We start from the raw sequence: 20,995 nt of genomic DNA, 5'->3' as shown, positions 1-20,995 counted from the left end.
GATGGGGCCACGTTTAAAGTTCTCCATCTACATGGGCCCTTAGGTAGCTATGGGTGCTCTTTCTGGTTCATCTAAACACATACAACCTACCTGAGGAGACAGGGTCCCTACTCTCTGGGTTCGGGGCTCGTTCAGAACCACTTCTACTCTGCAGGAATCTTCGTCATGTGGAATGTTGAAGCTCAAGTCCTTCTCGGTGATGTAAACAGACTGACCGCGGCCCACGCGGACGCCATTGTTGGTCAGGACAAGACTGGAGGCTTCCACCAAGTCTGGAGTCCAGAGTTGGAAAAGGACAAGAACCGTCCACAAAGGTCCAGTAGAGATCATCTTTAGTGACTTGTATAATGGATATTTATCCTAAAATCTGAAAAATAATACTAATTATTAGGGGGTACTCCAGTGGAAAACAATATATTTTTTTAATTAGTTGGTGCCCAAAAATACAAACAGATTTGTATATTACTTCTATTTAAAAATGTTCACCATTCCAGTTATCAGCTGCTGTATGCTCCACAGGAAGTTGTGTAGTTCTTTCCAGTTTGACCACAGTGCTCTCTGCTGACACCTCTGTCCATATCAGCAACTGTCCAGAGTGCAAATCCCCATAGCAAACCTCTCCTGCTCTGGACAGTTCCTGACATGGACAAAGGTATCAGCAGAGAGCACTGTGGTCAGACTGAAGAGAAGCACACAACTTCCTCTGGAGCATACAGCAGCTGATTAGTACGGGAAGGATTCAAATTTTTAAATAGAAGGATTTTACAAATTTGTAGAATTTTTTGGAACCAGTTGATTCGAAAAAAAAAATTCCACCGTAGTACCCCTTTAACCCCTTAAGGACTCAGCCCATTTTGGCCTTAAGGACTCAGACAATTTAATTTTTACGTTTTCATTTTTTCCTCCTCGCCTTCTAAAAATCATAACTCTTTTATATTTTCATCCACAGACTAGTATGAGGGCTTATTTTTTGCGTGACCAGTTGTCCTTTGTAATGACATCACTCATTATATCATAAAATGTATGGCGCAACCAAAAAACACTATTTTTGTGGGGAAATTAAAACGAAAAACGCAATTTTGCTAATTTTGGAAGGTTTTGTTTTCACGCCGTACAATTTCTGGTAAAAATGACATGTGTTCTTTATTCTGAGGGTCAATACGATTAAAACGATACCCATTATTATATACTTTTATATTATTGTTGCGCTTAAAAAAAATCACAAACTTTTTAACCAAATTAGTACGTTTATAATCCCTTTATTTTGATGACCTATAACTTTTTTATTTTTCAGTATAAGCGGCGGTATGGGGGCTCATTTTATGCGCCATGATCTGTACTTTTTTTTGATACCACATTTGTATATAAAAAACTTTTAATACATTTTTTATAATTTTTTTTTTAATAAAATGTATTAAAAAAGTAGGAATTTTGGACTTTTTAAAATTTTTTTCGTTCACGCCGTTCACCGTACGGGATCATTAACATTTTATTTTAATGGTTCGGACATTTACGCACGCGGCGATACCAAATATGTCTATAAAAAATGTTTTTTACGCTTTTTGGGGGTAAAATAGGAAAAAACGGACGTTTTACTTTTTTATTGGGGGAGGGGATTTTTCACTTTTTTTTTACTTTTACTTTTACATTTTTTTACATTTTTTTTTACACTTGAATAGTCCCCATAGGGGACTATTCATAGCAATACCATGATTGCTAATACTGATCTGTTCTATGTATAGGACATAGAACAGATCAGTATTATCGGTCATCTCCTGCTCTGGTCTGCTCGATCACAGACCAGAGCAGGAGACGCCGGGAGCCGCACGGAGGAAGGTGAGGGGACCTCCGTGCGGCGTTATGAATGATCGGATCCCCGCAGCAGCGCTGCGGGCGATCCGATCGTTCATTTTAATCGCGAACTCCCGCAGATGCCGGGATCTGTATTGATCCCGGCACCTGAGGGGTTAATGGCGGACGCCCGCGAGATCGCGGGCGTCGGCCATTGCTGGCGGGTCCCTGGCTGCGATTAGCAGCCGGGATCAGCCGCGCATGACACGGGCATCGCTCCGATGCCCGCGGTTATGCTTAGGACGTAAATGTACGTCCTGGTGCGTTAAGTACCACCTCACCAGGACGTACATTTACGTCCTGCGTCCTTAAGGGGTTAAAGGGGTACTCCACCCCTAGAAATCTTATTCCCTGTTGGAACCATTGGGGATAAGATGTCTGATCTCCCTGCTGCACACGGCGTTCGTTTAGAGCGTCGGGTGCAGCGCCAGAGGCTCATGACGTCACGGCCGCTCCCCGCTCGTGATGTCACGGCCACACCCCCTCAATGCAAGTCTATGGGAGGGGGTGTGACGGTCGTAGACTTGCATTGAAGGGGCAAGACCGTGACATCACCAGTTATCCGGCACGGAGTGAAGTTCCCTCCGTGCTCCGGATGTCTGGGGTGCCGCAGCTGTGATCGTTGTGATCAGACATTTTCCATTGGATAGGGAGATACTATGTTTAGGGTTGGAGTTCCCCTCTAAGCCTCTGATAGACCAAATATGGCGCCTATGGATCTACAGAAACTTATATTTGGTCCCAGATCTGTTGGAAAAACCGATGGTTCTGTTCGGCTCAGGTAACTTTACATATAGAAAGATGTCTGTCTACCAACTGAAACTCCGACAGTCCGAGCATGCTGGGAGTTGTAGATTGGCAACAGCTGGAGGCACCCTGGTTGGGAAACAATGGGTTAAAACACAAGAAGTGACGTCCTCCAGTGACTGAGTCGGCTCAGCAGACTCTAGAGATCCCAAGACGCGACCAATTACGGAATAATTCAGACAGAGTAACATTATCAGCTGGAATGGAAACCAGTACATCCTTTATTGGCACGCGCTGCCCGTCCCTGTCCCAGCGCTGAATTTCACTGGAAATATGCACTAATCATTTATTTATCGGAAGCCGCTACCATGGCTCCGTGATTTTGCATCAGAGTTTTGGTGTAGTTCAGTGTCTCCCAACCAGGGTGCCTCCAGCTGTTGCAAAACTACAACTCCCAGTATGCCCGGACAGCCAACGGCTGTCCGGGCATACTGGGAGTTGTAGTTTTGCAACAGCTGGAGGCACCCTGGTTGGGAGACACTGGTGTAGTTAGTGTGTCATCTCCTGAATCGGCACAAGTTGACTTATTGAAGTCAGCGCAATGAATTATTGATCGCAACGTATTTGCTTGGATGAGCGGCATCCCTGGTATTTATAAGGAGGCGGTCAGGGCTCGGCGTGCGCAATGGAATCAGCTGCACCGCGGCCATAGATCGGCGGTTTGGCTTCCGCATAGTAACAAGTAACCACAAATGTGATCTATAGATTAATAATGTAATATTTCTAAATCAACTGTTGCCAGAAGGTTATACAGATTTGTAAATTACTTCTATTTAAGACATCTTAATCCTTCCAGTACTTATCAGCTGCTGTGTGCTTCAGAGGAAATTGTGTAGTTCTTTCGAGTCTGACCACAGTGCTCTCTGCTGACACCTCTGTCCATGTCAGGAACTATCCAGAGCAGGAGCAAATCCCCATAGCAAACCTCTCCTACTCTGGACAGTTCCAGACATGGACAGAGCTGTCAGCAGAGAGCACTGTGGTCAGACTGGAAAAAACTACACAACTTCCTGGAGCATACAGCAGCTGATAAGTACTGGAAGGATTAAGATTTTTATATAGGAGTAATTTATAAACCTGTATAACATTGTGGCACCAGTTATACCCCTTTAAAGGAGATGTGTTGTGTGATGGTTCATTTTGTGTAATTCCTCTTCTGTAGAAGAGGAATAAGATGTTTTTCCTGTTTATTTGACGGTTTTAGGTGTTTATGTTAAACTTAAAAAAAAAACATCCTGGGGGCGGCCATATTGGAAAAAACGACTTTAGCGGAGATAAAGACATTGCAGCAGGGTCTGTGTGCTTTATGGCAGCTGCAAATAGTGAGAGTTAGGGTATGGTCACATTGCGGAATCTCCGCGGAGATTCAGTCTGGCGGGCGCCGCCGAAAATTCTACGACGGTAGGACCGCGGGGAACTGCGCCGTCACCATTGACGGCTATGCAGTGCTTGCAGACTTCCGCGCAAAGAATGAACATGTTCTTTCTTTGCGCAGAACAATTTCAGCGGCGGAATTGTCCACCGCGGAAATTCCTCAGTGTGAACGGGTCTTGCGGAAGACCAATTCACACTGATGGGAATGTTCACTGTGCAGAATTCCAGGGGAACTCCACAGTGTGAACAAAATAATCATTTAAGAAATTATTAAAAGCCCGGACCTCAAAAATGAGTAGCAGCACAGTAGTGTATATATATGTATATATATATTTACATATTTATTATTAGAGATGAGCGACTTTTTGAAAAATTCGATTTGGCCTGTTTGCTGAATTTTCGGAAAAAATTTGGTTTGGTACGAATTTATTTGCGGTGAATCGCTATTAAAAACGGCTGTTTCTGAGCTACAGACAGCCTCAATAGGGGTGTAGAACACTTTGCCTTAGGGAGTGTGCTGGGTTAGTGAAATAATACTGTTATTCAGTGTAACATGCATATCACAGGCGTCGCTATAAGAATCACTGCCGCACAGCGGCACAATGACAGAGCCTGGTAACTGGAATGAGCAAACTTTAAGTCCGTTTTTGAGGACCCATTGGAGGGCAAATCTGGTGCCTGCAGCCGTATTAATTCGAACTCCAATAGAGTATAATTGCTGCAGTGTATTAGTTGCTGCAGTGAAAAAGCTCTTACTTGTATCTTAAAATTGAGCTGGCGGTCCGCCGCGAGGCCAGCTACCGCCTGTCCCAGCCCCTGCCTCTCAGCGAACCCCCATGCGCATGACTGAGCGTCCACTTAAAAAAGGGAGGGACTGCAGCCCCAGAAACTTGGACAGGAGCACATTCAGCTTCTGTGCAATTGGATGAGTAGATACTGCTAGAAGTTGCTGAAGTGAAAAAGCTCGTACTTGTATCTTAAAATCAAGATGGCGGTCCGCAGCAAGGCCAGCTACTGCCTGTCCCAGCCCCTGCCTTTAACCCCCCCCTGCTCATGACTGAGTCTAATGCCCCCCCCCCCCCCCCCCCCCGCATGCTCATGACTGAGTCTCCCGGGTGCCCGAAGCATTTACTTTGAAAACATACTGTCAAACTACAAGATCAATATAACAAGAAGATCGCATGTCGGCACAATAAATGACAGAGCCTACAGGTTGACGAAGCATGAGGAGACCATAGGGCGGCACTATGATAGAGCCTGGATATGGCAGTAGTATGAGGAGACCACATGGCAGCACAATGAAACAGCCTGGAGGTGGCACCAGCATGAGGAGACCAAAATGTGGCAGAATGACCAAGCCTGGAGGTGGCAGCAGCAAGATTAGACCATATGGTGACAGAATGACACAGCCTGGAGGTGGTGGAAGCCTGACAAGACCATAGGGCCTCACAATTGAAAAGATTAAAGATATTTTTTTAAATTGCCTGTGGCCATGTTAACATTCTCCGGATACTTCATGAAAAACTGCCACTCCGCAGAGTAGCTGATTTTTCCCCCAACAGTCCGCACTGACTGACTGCTACTGCAGCCGACTCCAGGAACCCCTGTTCCACTACCTCCCGGGCAGGTAGACTGCCGTGAAGCAGGTGGTCTAACCCGGGCATGTTTGGCTCCAGACTTCCCACTGCTGCCACCATGCTGACTGCCAACCATGCTACCACCTTGCTGGCTCAACAGCTGCCTCACGGGCAACCTGCAACCCTCCTCTCCTGATGATGATGAAGCCCCCTCTGCACCCGGCTCCCAAGTGCGATTGGCTCCATAATCATCGAGTTCTGTCTGCACGTCACTGATGTCCTCCTCAGGTTGCTCAACAGTGTCTGCTTCAGGAGCATGAACGCTCGCAACACTGTCTTCCACGTCAATCTCCTCATCACTACTTGCCCGCCTAGCGGAGGAAGCGGCAGACGTCTCCTCCCCTTCTTGGCTGGGCAGTAGCTGCTGACTGTCCTCTAGTAGATTGTCCTCACTAAATAGTGGAGCTGAACCCACAGCATAAGATACTTCTATGGGGGAGAGAACAGCATAGGACAAAGACAATGGGAGAACAGGGACGGCTCCTGGGCCATGCCAACTGAGGTTTGTGTCTGAGGGACTCACCGACTGTTGACTGGGGGTGTCAGATGTCACTTGTGATGAAGTGGATGACCGTGTTAACCAATTGGTGATGGCAGATTGGTTGATGGTCGAGACATGACCGCTAGCTGATACCAAGAGCTCAGGCCTCTCACTGCGACTCCTGCTGCCACTCGCCCCTAGTCTGCTGCGACCTCTGCCTGTGCCTGATGAATTTAGGTCTCTGCCACTTCTCTGTGCACGTCCTGGCACTTCTCTGCCTGACATACTTAGTGCGTATATGAGGGGGGTACAATATGATCCACTACGCTTTTGCCTGGCCTTTCACAGTAACTAGGCCCTTTGGACTATAACAGGAACAAAATGGTACACCACTTAGATGTACGTACGTGGTATGCACTTATGAGGGTAGTACAATGCGCTCCACTACACTTAAAGGAGTACTCCGGCGCGCACTTTTTTCCTTTTATCCCTTCCGGGCTGCAAAATAAAAGAAAACACACTTTCTCTTACCTGCCAACGAGCCCCCGGAGCTCCGGTACACTCCAGTACAGGTGTTCGGTCCCCGGTCTGTATTCTTCTTACTTCCTGTTAGCCCGGCACGTCACACGGAGCTTAAGCCCATCACCGGCCGCAGCGATGTCCCGCCTCGGCCGGTGATAGGCTGAAGCTCCGTGTGACGTGCCGGGCTAACAGGAAGTAAGAAGAATACAGCCCGGGGACCGAACGCCTGTACCGTAGCTCCGGGGGCTCGTTGGCAGGTAAGAGAAAGTGTGTTTTCTTTTATTTTGCAGCCCGGACGGGATAAAAGGAAAAAAGTGCGCGCCGGAGTACTCCTTTAAAACAGTATTTGTCTAGAACAGCAGCAGGTGTGTACTTGTGCCTGGCCTTTCACAGTAACTAGGCCCTTAAAACGAACAGGAACAAAATTGTACACCACCTATATACGCACAGGTTACACTTAATAGAAGACAATATGCTCTGCTATACAACCTGTATTAGGCACTAATAGCAGGTGATTATAGCTATTAGTGCTCTGCTCACCCTAACTGGCTGGCTACTATTAGCTTTTCAGTTGTTGTACACACCAGTGCTGCAGCACACAGTCTCAGTGTACTACACCCAAAATTGCACTCTCTCTCTCAATCTCTCTCCCTTCCCTATCAGTGCTTCTAGGCTGGATTTGGGCTTGAGGTTAATCGCAGCTGTAAAAATGCTTTTCTGTGCAACACACACTGCTCTCTGTCCCTCTCTATATCCCTGCAATAAAACACTGAAGTGACTGGCCGCAAGATGGCTGCCAATTATATAGGGCTGCGACATCACAGGGGTGGCTGGCTGCTGACAGGCTGCATGCGATTCAGGGTCATCACGCCTACCTGTCTTCCCTCCATCCCAGAGTTCCTTGCCCCATGTCCTGATATGTGGAGCCTGGAGCGCACTAAATAGAGTGTGATGAAGCGATTTGTGCAATCGAATTGCGCAGATATTTGGATTTGTCAGATTCAATCTACTCATCCCTATTTATTACCAGCAGAATAGTGAGTACAGCTCTGGGGTATAATACAGGATATAACTCAGGATCAGTACAGGATAAGTAATGTAATGTATGTACACAGTGACCTCACCAGCAGAATAGTGAGTGCCGTTCTGGAGTATAATACAGGATATAACTCAGGATCAGTACAGGATAAGTAATGTAATGTATGTACACAGTGATCCCACCAGCAGAATAGTGAGTACAGCTCTGGAGTATAATACAGGATATAACTCAGGATCAGTACAGGATAAGTAATGTAATGTATACAGTGACCTCACCAGCAGAATAGAGAGTACAGCTCTGGGGTATAATACAGGATATAACTCAGGATCAGTACAGGATAAGTAATGTAATGTATACAGTGACCTCACCAGCAGAATAGTGAGTACAGCTCTGGGGTATAATACAGGATATAACTCAGGATCAGTACAGGATAAGTAATGTAATGTATGTACACAGTGACCTCACCAGCAGAATAGTGAGTACAGCTCTGGAGTATAATACAGGATATAACTCAGGATCAGTACAGGATAAGTAATGTAATGTATACAGTGACCTCACCAGCAGAATAGTGAGTACAGCTCTGGAGTCTGGCCACTAGAGGGAGCATCTTCCTGTGAGTCTGCTGAGTGTGGAGGAAGTCGTTTGCTGGATTGTTTGGTGTGTGTGCGCTCTGAGCTCTGCCGTGTCATCTGTGCCGGACAACGTTCTTCCTTCCCCAGAGGGAGAGCGTGGGTTCAGGCATGAGCGAGGAGAGGAGAACCCCAACACCTGCCCCCCGAATCAGGTCCGCGGGGGGCAGGGGGAGCCAGCGACCAGGTGTGGAGGGACCAGCGTCAGGAAGTGCATCAGAGGTCTCCGGGTTGAGGCGCTCTGCCAGGAGGTGCAGCGATGCATCTCCAGCCACCCCTGAACCCGTAGAGACAAAGAGCAGCCGCAAGGCTGGCCCTGCAAGTTGTGGGACTACAAGTGCAAGAAGTTCCGGAAGCACAGGTACTGTGACAACAAGGCCTGACAATGTGGACTGTGATACTCCTCCTGGAGCAAAGCTAAATGCCCGCGGATGTGTGGAGGAGGATTGGGGGATGCCTAGGGCCCGGGAGTCTGGAGTCCCCCATAACTCTCGTGTGGCAGAACACATCCGTGGATATGAGGAAGCAAGGGGCAGCTTGTATAGGCTCCAGGAGGAGGTACGGGAAGCAAAAGCCCTGATGGAAACTGCGGCGAAACGACAGAAAGCTGAGCTGTCAGCCCGGATTAAACAGCTGAAAAATGAAATAAGGATCCTGGAGAAGAAGAGAACTTTTATTTTAGAGAACAGCGGGCCATTTAGGGAAAAACTTTTAAATGAAGACCGCTTTCATACAATGGAGAGAGAGAAGCAGAGACGGCTGAGGGGGCTTCAGCCACGGGTGGAGGAGGAAGGAGACGCTGCGGAGGCCGATAATGTTGAGCCAAATCCACCCGGGGGTCTGCAACATCTGACCCCATACAGTGGGCTCCCTGCAGGGCAAGTGGCGATGTCATCTGGCCGTGGCTCTGGCGGTTCGGGGGATGAGAGCAGCACCAGTCACCAGGGAGGGGCGCTGATGGCCCAGATCCAGCTCCTGGAGTCCCCAGGTCGCCTCCAGGACTTCACGTTTGGGGATGAGTTACCGGAGGAGGCACCTGGGGGAAGGAAAAAGAAGCTAAAGAAGACCAAGCTCCAGGAGCAGGTAACATTTGTATATACCCCCCTCCCTGAGCCCCCCAGACTGGCCGCAGGGTCAGCTCACTGTGTGAACCCCATTTCTCAGCCCAGCCTGAGTTCTGCTGTGGACTCAGTGCAGGAGAGTGGGGAGAGTATGGAGTCTAGTGTGGCGGTGAGCTCCATCGCTGTTTGTAGTAACAGTGGTGGAGCAGACAATGTATCGGCTGTGAGGTCGGACAGTGATATTTGCCCAGCGATGGGCATGGATGGCTCTGGCACATTGGGCTGCTCCCTAACGGGAGGGGGGGGCGGCTTTGTGCCAGAGTCAGCTGCGGGAGCTCCGGTGGCTCTGAACGTTGACACTGCTGTTCCTTTGGAGCAGCGGTGTCATCGTGAAAGAGCTGCTGGGGCCAAGATGTCTTCGCCTCCCAGAAAGACTGGACTAAAACCTTTATTTTGTATTGGCGCCGCTAATCCAGAACAGCGGCGCCCAGGAGCAGAAAACTCCAGTACTGATGAGGCGGAGGGTACCAGTAAAAACAGGGCTGGGGCCGCTAATAAACAGGCTAGGCAGGCTTCCCGGTCCTTGTATAAAGGACTGGTGACCTGTCCTGTGGTGGTGGCTCCAGCTCTGGTACCCAGTGATGCTGATGGTACACTATCTGCACCAGAACGCACCGGTCCAGCCAGTATGAATGAGGAGGTTAATGTTGGAATGAATTGTAGTATGGGCTGTAGCACGGGTGGAGGTATGGGGGGCACATCAGCTAAAACAGGCAATAATGGTGTGAGTATGGATTATGTGGAGGAGGGTGGTGAAGGGGCACAGATTAGTGGTGGGGATGTAGGGCCTGGTCCAGCTGCACCCCCAGCGGTGGCAGCACCGGTACGCAGCTACGCAAATGTCACCGCTGGGGGGAGGGGGGCACCTTCCTCGTCTTCTGGCTCTGGGGGGGGCAATTTGCAGCAGCGTCTCCTGGGGGCCTTAAGGAGAGGGGAGAGATCAATCAATGTAGAGGGTAGGGAGGTTGATCTATCCTTTTGGATAGAAAGACATGGTCTTTCAGCCTTCCGAGAGGAAAGAGGGGGGGATACTGTGTGGTCCCTCCCAACAGCCGGGCCAGGTGGTCTCCGAAGGAATGTGGTCCGGCTGAGGTGGAGAGGCAGTGATACATGTCCTCCAAGATCTAAAGTTGTTGAGCTTCTGCTGAAGTTGGGCTTTAAGGCAGCTGACATCTACGCCTTGATACATCCTTATGGTACCCCTGAGTTCGATATCAGCTTTGTTCGGCCAGAGGGGCTTGAGCTCTTCTGGTCCAATTATGAGCTGGTAAAGAATGAGCCCGGCTGGCGAGACTTTGCCATTCAGGCGGTGTCTCGCCAAAACAATGTCAAGAAGGTGACCGTTTTAACCCGTAACGAATCACTTTCTTGTATTGACATCATGACGTGGCTAGGTCGGTATGGAGAGGTGGTGGAGGTCCCAAAAAAGAACAGGGATGAATATGGCATCTGGTCAGGGGCCTGGACGTTTATGGTCAAGCTTAAGCTTTCAGGAAACACCGTTACCCATATACCATCTGCAACCTTCCTCGGAAGGGATCGTATCCAGATCTTCTACCAGGGTCAGCCGAAGCTCTGTCACAGATGTGGTGACCCCACACATTTTAGTGCCAATTGCACTGTGCAGAAGTGCACTCTGTGTGGGGAAATAGGCCATCTCGCTGCATCTTGTGCAGAGATTAGGTGTCACCTGTGTGGTGACTTAGGTCACCCATTCAGTCGCTGCCCTCGTTCCTTTGTCAACGCGGTTGTTGCCCCAGTGGGGGTAAGCCATGAGGTGAACTCTGCTGGGGGGATGGCTGGCGGGGATGAAGGGGTGCAGGGGCCAGGGAAGAAAAGTAAGCAGAAGACGCCTGCCCAACTGAGGCGTCTCAAGAAGCGTCAAAGGGATAGGGAGATTCGGGAGTCACAGGAGCATCAGCCAACTGAGGTGGCTTCTGATCCTGTCCCTGCGACCAGTGTTACTGCTGAGGCCCTGGGGGATAGTGAACTGGATGAGGAGACTGGAAGGATCCACAAAGAGGAGGATACTGTCTCCTCGCTGTCCTCCCATGGTGAGAGCGCGGATGAGGACAGAGGGAGATGGGCAGAAACAAAGCGGGGTACTCGGAGGAATAAGAAAAAGGGAGATTTAAAATCTTCTCCCACCCGCCAGATGCCAAAGGAAGGTACAACTGACCCCCCTCTGATTGGTCTCTCCAACCGGTTCCGAGCCCTCCGCGACATTTCCTCTTCGGAGGAGGAGGCTGGGGGTGAGGTTCCGGATGTTGCGGTGGGGCCCACAGGGGACCCTGAGTCCTCTCTCCCTGGGGAACCTATGTCTTCAGGGGGGGGGACTGGCTCAGAGTCAGGGGACGAGGAAAATGTAAATAAAGGGAAAATGGACACATCCATCTCACTAAAAAGGGGTAAACCATCATCTGATGAGGAGGGTGGTGGGGTGGATGGGAAGGATGGTGGGAAAAAGAAAGCTGTCTAACTCAATCACCCTTGATGGCGGCACCCTCTCCGTTGACTCTGGCATCCATTAATGTTGCCAGCATAAAGTCAGATACGGCTCGATTTGCAGCCTATGATTTTTTTGCCCATATTAATGCTGATATTTTATTTTTGCAAGAGACCAGGCTAACAGATATGTCATCTATCTACAAGGCTAAAAGAGAGTGGAGGAATGGGCCCTCCTACTGGTCTCTTGGGGCCGAGCCGTATAGCGGAGTGGCGGTCCTTTTTACCGCAGCGGTAGAATGCCGACGGGTTATCGAGTTAGAAATGGGGAGGTGCCTGATCTTAGATGTCCTCATGAAGGGACAAGAACTTCGCCTTATTAACATCTACGGCCCACAGTCTAAGTGGGACCGGAAGTGTCTCTTTATGAGGATCAAGCCCTATCTTTTTACAAGTCGGCAGGTGGTCTTTGGAGGGGACTTTAATGCTGTCACGAGGCCCCAAGACAGGGGAGGTGCCAGAGACAAGCTGACTTATGATAGCGTCGCCCTTAATAGCATAGCGAGTGAGGCTCGCCTGGTGGATGTCCACATCCGGCACACCCCAGGCCACGCGGGATTCACCTATCATAGGGGTAGTTGTAGGTCTAGGATAGATAGGTTTTTTTTAAAGGAGGAGGCCGTCTCTTCAGCAGTGTCTGTTGTTGAGGTGGAGTTCTCCGATCACTGTTTAATTTTGTTTTCTCTGAATGTCACAGAGACCCCCCGGATGGGCAGAGGCTATTGGAAGCTGAATTCTTCTCTCTTGGAAGAAGCGGAGATAAGACAGTCCTTTGAGGATTTTCTTCAGAGCCAGGTACCATTGCTGGGCCTTTGTAGCAGTAAGTCAGAGTGGTGGGAGATCTTCAAGGAAAGGGTTGCGAGATTCTTCCGCCAGCTCTCGGGCCTCAGAAGCCTAAACAGGTACCGTTTGTACCAGGGCCTGAGGAAGAAACTTGAGAACCTTGTCTCGACTGGAGGTAGTCGTGACGATATCTCCAGAGTGAAGTCCTTGTTGATGAAGTGCCAGTATGACAGACACGCATCTTTGGTTTTTGAGAGGGATTACGGGAAGTACCGCTCGCCCGACCCTTACAGAAACTGCAAGATGTCAGTGAATAGTAAAATAGTCTCAGGACTGATTGATAGTACGGGATCCTTGAAAAGGTCCAGATCAGGGATCCTGGAGGTCGTCAGATCCTTCTACTCGCACCTCTTGGGAAGGAAGGATCTAGATCGAGATAAGGTATCAGCTTTCTTGGCTGAAACCGTCCCTGAACCAGGAGTAGACTCCTCTCTTGACGTTTTGACAGAGATGATCCGGGAAGAGGAAGTCAGGATGGCTATTGATGGGCTTGCCCTCAAGAAGTCACCCGGTCCGGATGGCTTAACATCTGAGTTCTATAAGACCTTTAAGGACACTTTGGTTCCCCTCTTGACTGGGGTTTTTAATGAGTGTCTATCCTCGGGCACTCTGCCAAAGTCAATGAGGAGGTCAGCGCTGATCATCCTGTCAAAGGGTAAAGACCCGTCCCACATTGAGAATTGGCGTCCCATAGCGCTTCTCAATGTGGACCGAAAGATTCTGGCAAAAGTGCTGTTTAACCGGCTGGTGGAGTTTGCACCCCGGCTCCTTTCGGGGGCTCAGCATTGCTCTGTTCCGGGCCGCAGTACATTTAGTGCTGTGCTCAGTGTCCGAGAGGCTGTGGAGCAGGGTAGGGCTGGCCACTGGAAGGGGTACTTGCTGTCCTTGGATCAGGCAAAAGCGTTTGATCGGGTTAACCATGAATACCTCTGGTCTGTTCTTCTGAGATATGGCCTGCCGGGGGGGTTTGTTGATTGGCTTAAGACCTTGTACGCAGGGGCAGAGAGTTTCCCGCTTGTGAATGGTTGGATTGGCCGCTCTTTTGAGGTTGGGTCTGGCGTCCGTCAGGGTTGTCCTTTGAGCCCGTTGCTGTACGTGTTTGCAATTGATCCTTTCCTTAGGAGGATTGATTGTGGACCGTTGGCGGGGGTGAGAATGGACCTGGCGGTGACGGATTTGGCTCTGAGGGCGGTAGCGTATGCTGATGATGTCACCGTGTTTGTCTCCTCACAAGAGGAAGGCCAATGGGTGATGTCAGAGGTGGACCGCTACTCGGAGGCATCCGGGTCCAAGATCAACCGGGATAAGTGCGAGAGTCTCTGGCTGGGAGGGGGAGATCCTGGTTTTGATCTCCCGGACGCCCTTCCAGAGCCCCAGGAATCTGCAAAAGTTCTCGGCATCGAATTTGGCCAAGGGGATTACCCCAAACAAAACTGGGACAGCAGGCTTAAGATCGCCGCTCAGAAGGTGGATCAGTGGAAGGGTTGGTCTTTGACCCTCGGGGAAAGGGTTAACCTGATCAAAACATTCCTGCTCCCTTTACTGATATATCTGGGCAGTGTATGCATGTTGCCAGAACCTCTTTGGACCCGGGTCTACAGTGTGTTCTTCCAGATGTTATGGGGGAACAGACTGAACCTAGTGAAGAGGGAGGTTACTTACCGTACGAGGAGACTAGGGGGGTTGTGTATGGTCAACCCTGTGGTGTTCCTAGTGAATACCTTTCTTAAGACCAATATAGCAAACCTCTGGTCAGAGAGGGCTCCTCCGTGGGTATCCTCCTGTAGGGGATGGTTTTGGCCTTTCTTCCAGGAATGGGAGACAGGAGGGCAAGTGAAGGATCTTCGCACACCACACGGGCATCTCCCGGCTTACACTACCCCGGTTCTGAAGGTTATTCGTCGGTGGGGTCTGGGGATGGGGGAGATTAGGACTCTGTCGAGGAAATTCCTTGACAAGAGGGTCCTGTCTTCTCATTTCCAGAGGCCATTGGCGCTCAAGGACTGCCCAAGTCGGGATCTGGAGGTGGGTTTAGAGCTTTTGAATTCTATCAGGATCCCCTTGAAGTTTTGGGACTTGACTTGGCGCTGCTTCCACGGGAAACTGTGTGTGAGGGACAATCTGAAGTGCAGGAGCTCTGATGACCGGGGATGTCCCCGCGAAGAGTGTGGAGGCATGCTGGAAAGCATGGAGCATTTTCTGCTTCATTGTCCCTTTAACACAGAGGTTTACACCAGGGTGGGCGCTTCCATTGGTTGGCCTTGGCTGGCCAGTCTCTCCTATGCGGAATGGGCCTATGGGGCATTCAGAAACCTTGGAGGCTGGGACCGGTGCACTTTATTCCTAGTCAGCTCAGTGGTTAGGTACTACACGTGGAACGCACGGTGTTTAGTGTCGACGCAGCGTAAAATCCTCCCTGTGGATGTGGTGGTTAGGAACATTCTCGGTGACCTGGTGAAGGTGCGTTCTCTGGAGTACGAGAGGCTGGGTGCTGGCAGGGCCTCTCGTCTATGGAGGGGCTCTGCCTTTAAAGTGCCTTAGCCTGTTGTCTCCCCCTGGTGGTGGGCTGATGCTGGCACATTAGTCTTTTTGTTTTGAGCAGTTGGTTTATGGTAATATAGGGCTTGCAGGCGCTGAACTTGAGCTTTAGGGGTTTGTTGTTTGGCTTATAGTGTTATATGTATTTGTTATTGTATTTATTGTTGTAGTCTATTTGTATACTTATGTATTGTATATATTGTTAGTCTGTGTATATTTTATGTAATGTATATATTGTATATATTGTGTGATGCCACCTGGGGTTTGGGTTTAGTTTAGGTTGGGTGGTGGGTTAAAAAGGGGGGAGGGGGTTTGTATGGGACTTTTATATATACAGAAAATCCTGGACTGGTTCATGGACGTCTGGTAACATGTACTGGGGGCATGGGATGCGGGACCAGCTCAGGGCCAAAAAAAAAAAAAAAAAAAAAAAAAAAAAAAAAAAAAAAAAGTGGTGTTATTTTGTTTGTGTTGGTTTTTATTATTTTGTATATATTATTATTGTTGTTGTTGTTATTCTTTTTGGTATATTACTGGTATTGGGTTTTTGGTATTGCAACTGGGCCAGGAAATTCACATTTAGTATTAGTGTATATAGTTTATTAGTATGGTATGGGTATTATGGGTATTATAGGAATATGTCTTTTGTAAATATTGTATATATTTGTTTGTGTGCAGGAATGAGTGTGTGGTGGACCGGTGTTGTATTTTATGCTATGGTGTTGGTTTTATGATCGTTATATTGATATGTTCTGTCGGATATGATATGTTTATGTTTTGTAATTTTTTTATTGTTATGTTTGAAATTTTAATAAAAGATCTACAGGATATAACTCAGGATCAGTACAGGATAAGTAATGTAATGTATGTACACAGTGACCTCACCAGCAGAATAGTGAGTACAGCTCTGGGGTATAATACAGGATATAACTCAGGATCAGTACAGGATAAGTAATGTAATGTATGTACACAGTGACCCCACCAGCAGAAAAGTGAGTACAACTCTGGGGTATAATACAGGATATAACTCAGGATCAGTACAGGATAAGTAATGTAATGTATGTACACAGTGACCTCACCAGCAGAATAGTGAGTACAGCTCTGGGGTATAATACAGGATATATCTCAGGATCAGTACAGGATAAGTAATGTAATGTATGTACACAGTGACCTCACCAGCAGAATAGTGAGTACAGCTCTGGAGTATAATACAGGTAAATCAGGATCAGTACAGGATAAGTAATGCAACATTTTAATCATAGACTCTATACTGATAAAGTTCCCCACGGAGAAGTCACATCCAGGTCACTGAATCTGTGAAGCTTGAGGTTGTCCTGGGCCATTAGTGATGTAGACAGTGTAATGCTGGGCCCTGCTAGGAGCATGCGCAGGAAGGGGTTATGTGGCCCTACACACATTGGCCCCCATACACTGTGCAGTAGAGGTTGTGAATGCATTTGGTATCAGATTAGTGTAATCCGGCGCGGTCTCAATTCTCCAGGTGCCTCTTTTGTGCCATATCAGACTTTACGCGTTTACACTAATTCTCCATTTATTAAGAAAAATGAACCTTTTCCCTCTGAATCTTAAATCTCATCTCTGGATGTTCCAAGCCAAACACTAATCAGTAGTAAAATTAAAATAATCCCTTGGTTTGTCAGGAATGGTAAATAGGCGTCTCGGGCAGCGTTGGGCGGGCAGGCTGATTGGGACCTTGTTTTATGAGTATCCGGCTGACTGTGCGGCCGAGGTCAGATTAATGGATAAATAAATATGCCTTTCTTTACTTATTTTACGGCCTTATTCTCTCTCCCCGTGATCCAGTTAATTGCTTGTCATTTTAATATAACTTAATCGGTTATAAGTCTCTCTGACTCCCACAAAACGCTTCACTTGCAATTCATGGCGCATTTTGGAGCCAAGATGGCAGCACGTTTTTTGGCTGTGTGTCTGAGGTACAATAAAAATGATTGGGGCTAATGAAATTACTTGCCATCTTTCGGCTGCCAAGGCCTGGGCAGAGCTTTAACTTATTGTAGTTCAATGCAGAACAGGGACCACAATTAAACAGACTTAAAATGCGCATTCTGGAGCTAAAGATAAAGTGGAATAATAATTCTGATCAGCAACAAGGACAGTGTAGAACTGAAGGAATAGAATGAGGCCGGATGGACACAGAGGACGGCAATGCCCATGATGGAGGCCACCAAAGTATAGGTCCAGCACTGCCGGGGGGCTCAGGGCAGGGAGGCACTTGTTACCTAATGGGGATCCAGGACACTTCCGGTTCTGGATCCCCAGGCAAGCAACCTCTATTTTCAGCTGTATGCGCACACACATACATCTAAAAGCTTCCGCTCAGCAGCCTACAATGAAAAGAGACCCAGGACCTCTGTCCTAAAGCAGTGCTGGCGCCATGACGTCACTCATTGGCACCCGCACAGTGGAGGCAGAAAGACACGGCCAGCTGGGAAGAGAAAGAGATTGCTATGTGGTGAACCAGGAGAGTTGTGGGGTCTGGGGTGTTGCGGTGATGTAAGTGCAGGGTCTGGTGGTATTAACCCTTAAATGTTGTGACGCCAAGGTGAGGTTTCCTTAGTGCTAACGGTCCTACCGCCAACCGCCACAGTACCCCGGTGAGTGACGTCCCTGCTTTCTACACATGTTTTGATAACTACTATAATACTGCTCCTATATACAAGAACATAACTACAATAATACTGCTCCTATATACAGGAATATAACTACTATAATACTGCTCCTATATACAAGAATATAACTACTATAATACTGCCTCCTATATACAAGAATATAACTACTATAATACTGCTCCTATATACAGGAATATAACTACTATAATACTGCTCCTATATACAAGAATATAACTACAATAATACTGCTCCTATATACAAGAATATAACTACTATAATACTGCTCCTATATACAAGAATATTACTACTATAATACTTCCTCATATATGCAAGAATATAACTACTATAATACTGCTCCTATATACAAGAATATAACTACTATAATACTGCTTCTATATACAAGAATAGAACTACTATAATACTGCTCCTATATACAAGAATATAACTACTATAATACTGCTCCTATATACAAGAATATGACTACTATAATACTGTTTCTATATACAAGAATATGACTACTATAATACTACTCCTATATACAAGAATATAACTACTATAATACTGATCCTATATACAAGACTATGACTACTATAATACTGCTCCTATATACAAGGATATAACTTCTATAATACTGCTCTTATATACAAGAATATAACTACTATAATACTGCTCTTATATACAAGAATATAACTACTATAATACTGCTCTTATATACCAGAATATAACTACTATAATACTGCCTCTTATATACAGGAATATAACTACTATAATACTGCCTCCTATATACAAGAATATAACTATGATAATACTGCTCCTATATACAGGAATATAACTACTATAATACTGCTCCTATATACAAGAATATAACTACTATAATACTGCTCCCTATATACAAGAATATAACTACTATAATACTGCTCCTATATACAAAAATATAACTACTATAATACTGCTCCTATATACAAGAATAAAACTACTATAATACTGCTCCGATATACAAGAATATAACTACTATAATACTGCTCCTATATACAAGAATATAACTACTATAATACTGCTCCTATATACAAGAATATAACTACTATAATACTGCTCCTATATACAAGAATATATCTACTATAATACTGCTCCTATATACAAGAATATAACTACTATAATACTGTCTCCTATATACTGGAATATAACTACTATAATGCTGCTCCTATATACAAGAATATATCTACTATAATACTGCTCCTATATACAAGAATATACTACTATAATACTGCTCCTATATACAAGAAAATAACTACTATAATACTGCTCCTATATACAAGAATATAACTACTATAATACTGCTCCTATATACAAGAATATAACTACTATAATACTGCCTCCTATATACAAGAATATAACTACTATAATACTGCTCCTATATACAAGAATATAACTACTATAATACTGCTCCTATATACAAGAATATAACTACTATAATACTGCTCCTATATACAAGAATATAACTACTATAATACTGCTCCTATATACAAGAATATAACTAATATAATACTGCTCCTATATACAAGAATATAACTACTATAATACTGCTCCTATATACAAGAATATAACTACTATAATACTGCTCCTATATACAAGAATATAACTACTATAATACTGCTCCTATATACAAGAATATAACTAATATAATACTGCCTCCTATATACAAGAATATAACTACTATAATACTGCTCCTATATACAAGAATATAACTACTATAATACTGCTCCTATATACAAGAATATAACTACTATAATACTGCTCCTATATGCAAGAATATAACTACTATAATACTGCTCCTATATACAAGAATATAACTACTATAATACTGCTCCTATATACAAGAATATAACTGCTATAATACTGCTCCTATATACAAGAATATAACTACTATAATACTGCTCCTATATACAAGAATATAACTAATATAATACTGCTCCTATATACAGGAATATAACTACTATAATACTGTCCCCTATGTACAAGAATATAACTACTATCATACTGCTCCTATATACAAGAATATAACTACTATAATACTGCTCCTATATGCAAGAATATAACTACTTTAATACTGCTCATATATTCAAGAATATAACTACTATAATACTGCTCCTATATACAAGAATATAACTACTATAATACTGCTCCTATATACAAGAATATAACTACTATAATACTGCTCCTATATGCAAGAATATAACTACTATAATACTGTCTCCTATATACAAGAATATAACTACTATAATACTGCTCCTATATACAAGAATATAACTACTATAATACTGCTCCTATATACAAGAATATAACTACTATAATACTGCTCCTATATACAAGAATATAACTACTATAATACTGCTCCTATATACAAGAATATAACTACTATAATACTGCTCCTATATACAAGAATATAACTACTATAATACTGCTCCTATATACAAGAATATAACTACTATAATACTGCTCCTATATACAAGAATATAACTAATATAATACTGCTCCTATATACAAGAATATAACTACTATAATACTGCTCCTATATACAAGAATATAACTACTATAATACTGCTCCTATATACAAGAATATAACTACTATAATACTGCTCCTATATACAAGAATATAACTAATATAATACTGCCTCCTATATACAAGAATATAACTACTATAATACTGCTCCTATATACAAGAATATAACTACTATAATACTGCTCCTATATACAAGAATATAACTACTATAATACTGCTCCTATATACAAGAATATAACTAATATAATAGTGTTACTATGTTTTAAAAGATTTAGGATCTGATAACCTGTTGCACACGTCTGAATTTCTTCAAGTCATTGGGACAGTGAGAGAAATATTTTGTAACAAATCTGCCACGTGTGAATTCACTCTACGTGTTCTGTTAGAATCGGCTACAATTAACTGTTTAAACATAGTTAAGTGAGATAATTTTTCGG

The 20,995-nt window shown here is 45.4% G+C and overlaps 1 protein-coding gene across 1 annotated transcript in view; it reads right to left on the bottom strand.

Moving 5' to 3' along the window:
* LOC130283435 (FRAS1-related extracellular matrix protein 1-like) overlaps positions 1 to 20,995 on the bottom strand; it is a gene marked incomplete in the record, with an annotated part of 184,651 nt that overhangs the window by 159,781 nt on the left and 3,875 nt on the right. Inside the window, 1 exon segment of the mRNA XM_056532930.1 lies at positions 91 to 367. Within this exon segment, the coding sequence (XP_056388905.1) occupies positions 91 to 330 (240 nt within the window).

Source organism: Hyla sarda, chromosome 7, assembly GCF_029499605.1.
Source record: "Hyla sarda isolate aHylSar1 chromosome 7, aHylSar1.hap1, whole genome shotgun sequence".
Taxonomy (NCBI): Eukaryota; Metazoa; Chordata; class Amphibia; order Anura; family Hylidae; genus Hyla; species Hyla sarda.
The sequence above is the reverse complement of the archived record's forward strand: the minus strand, read 5'-3'. Positions and strand labels throughout refer to the sequence as shown.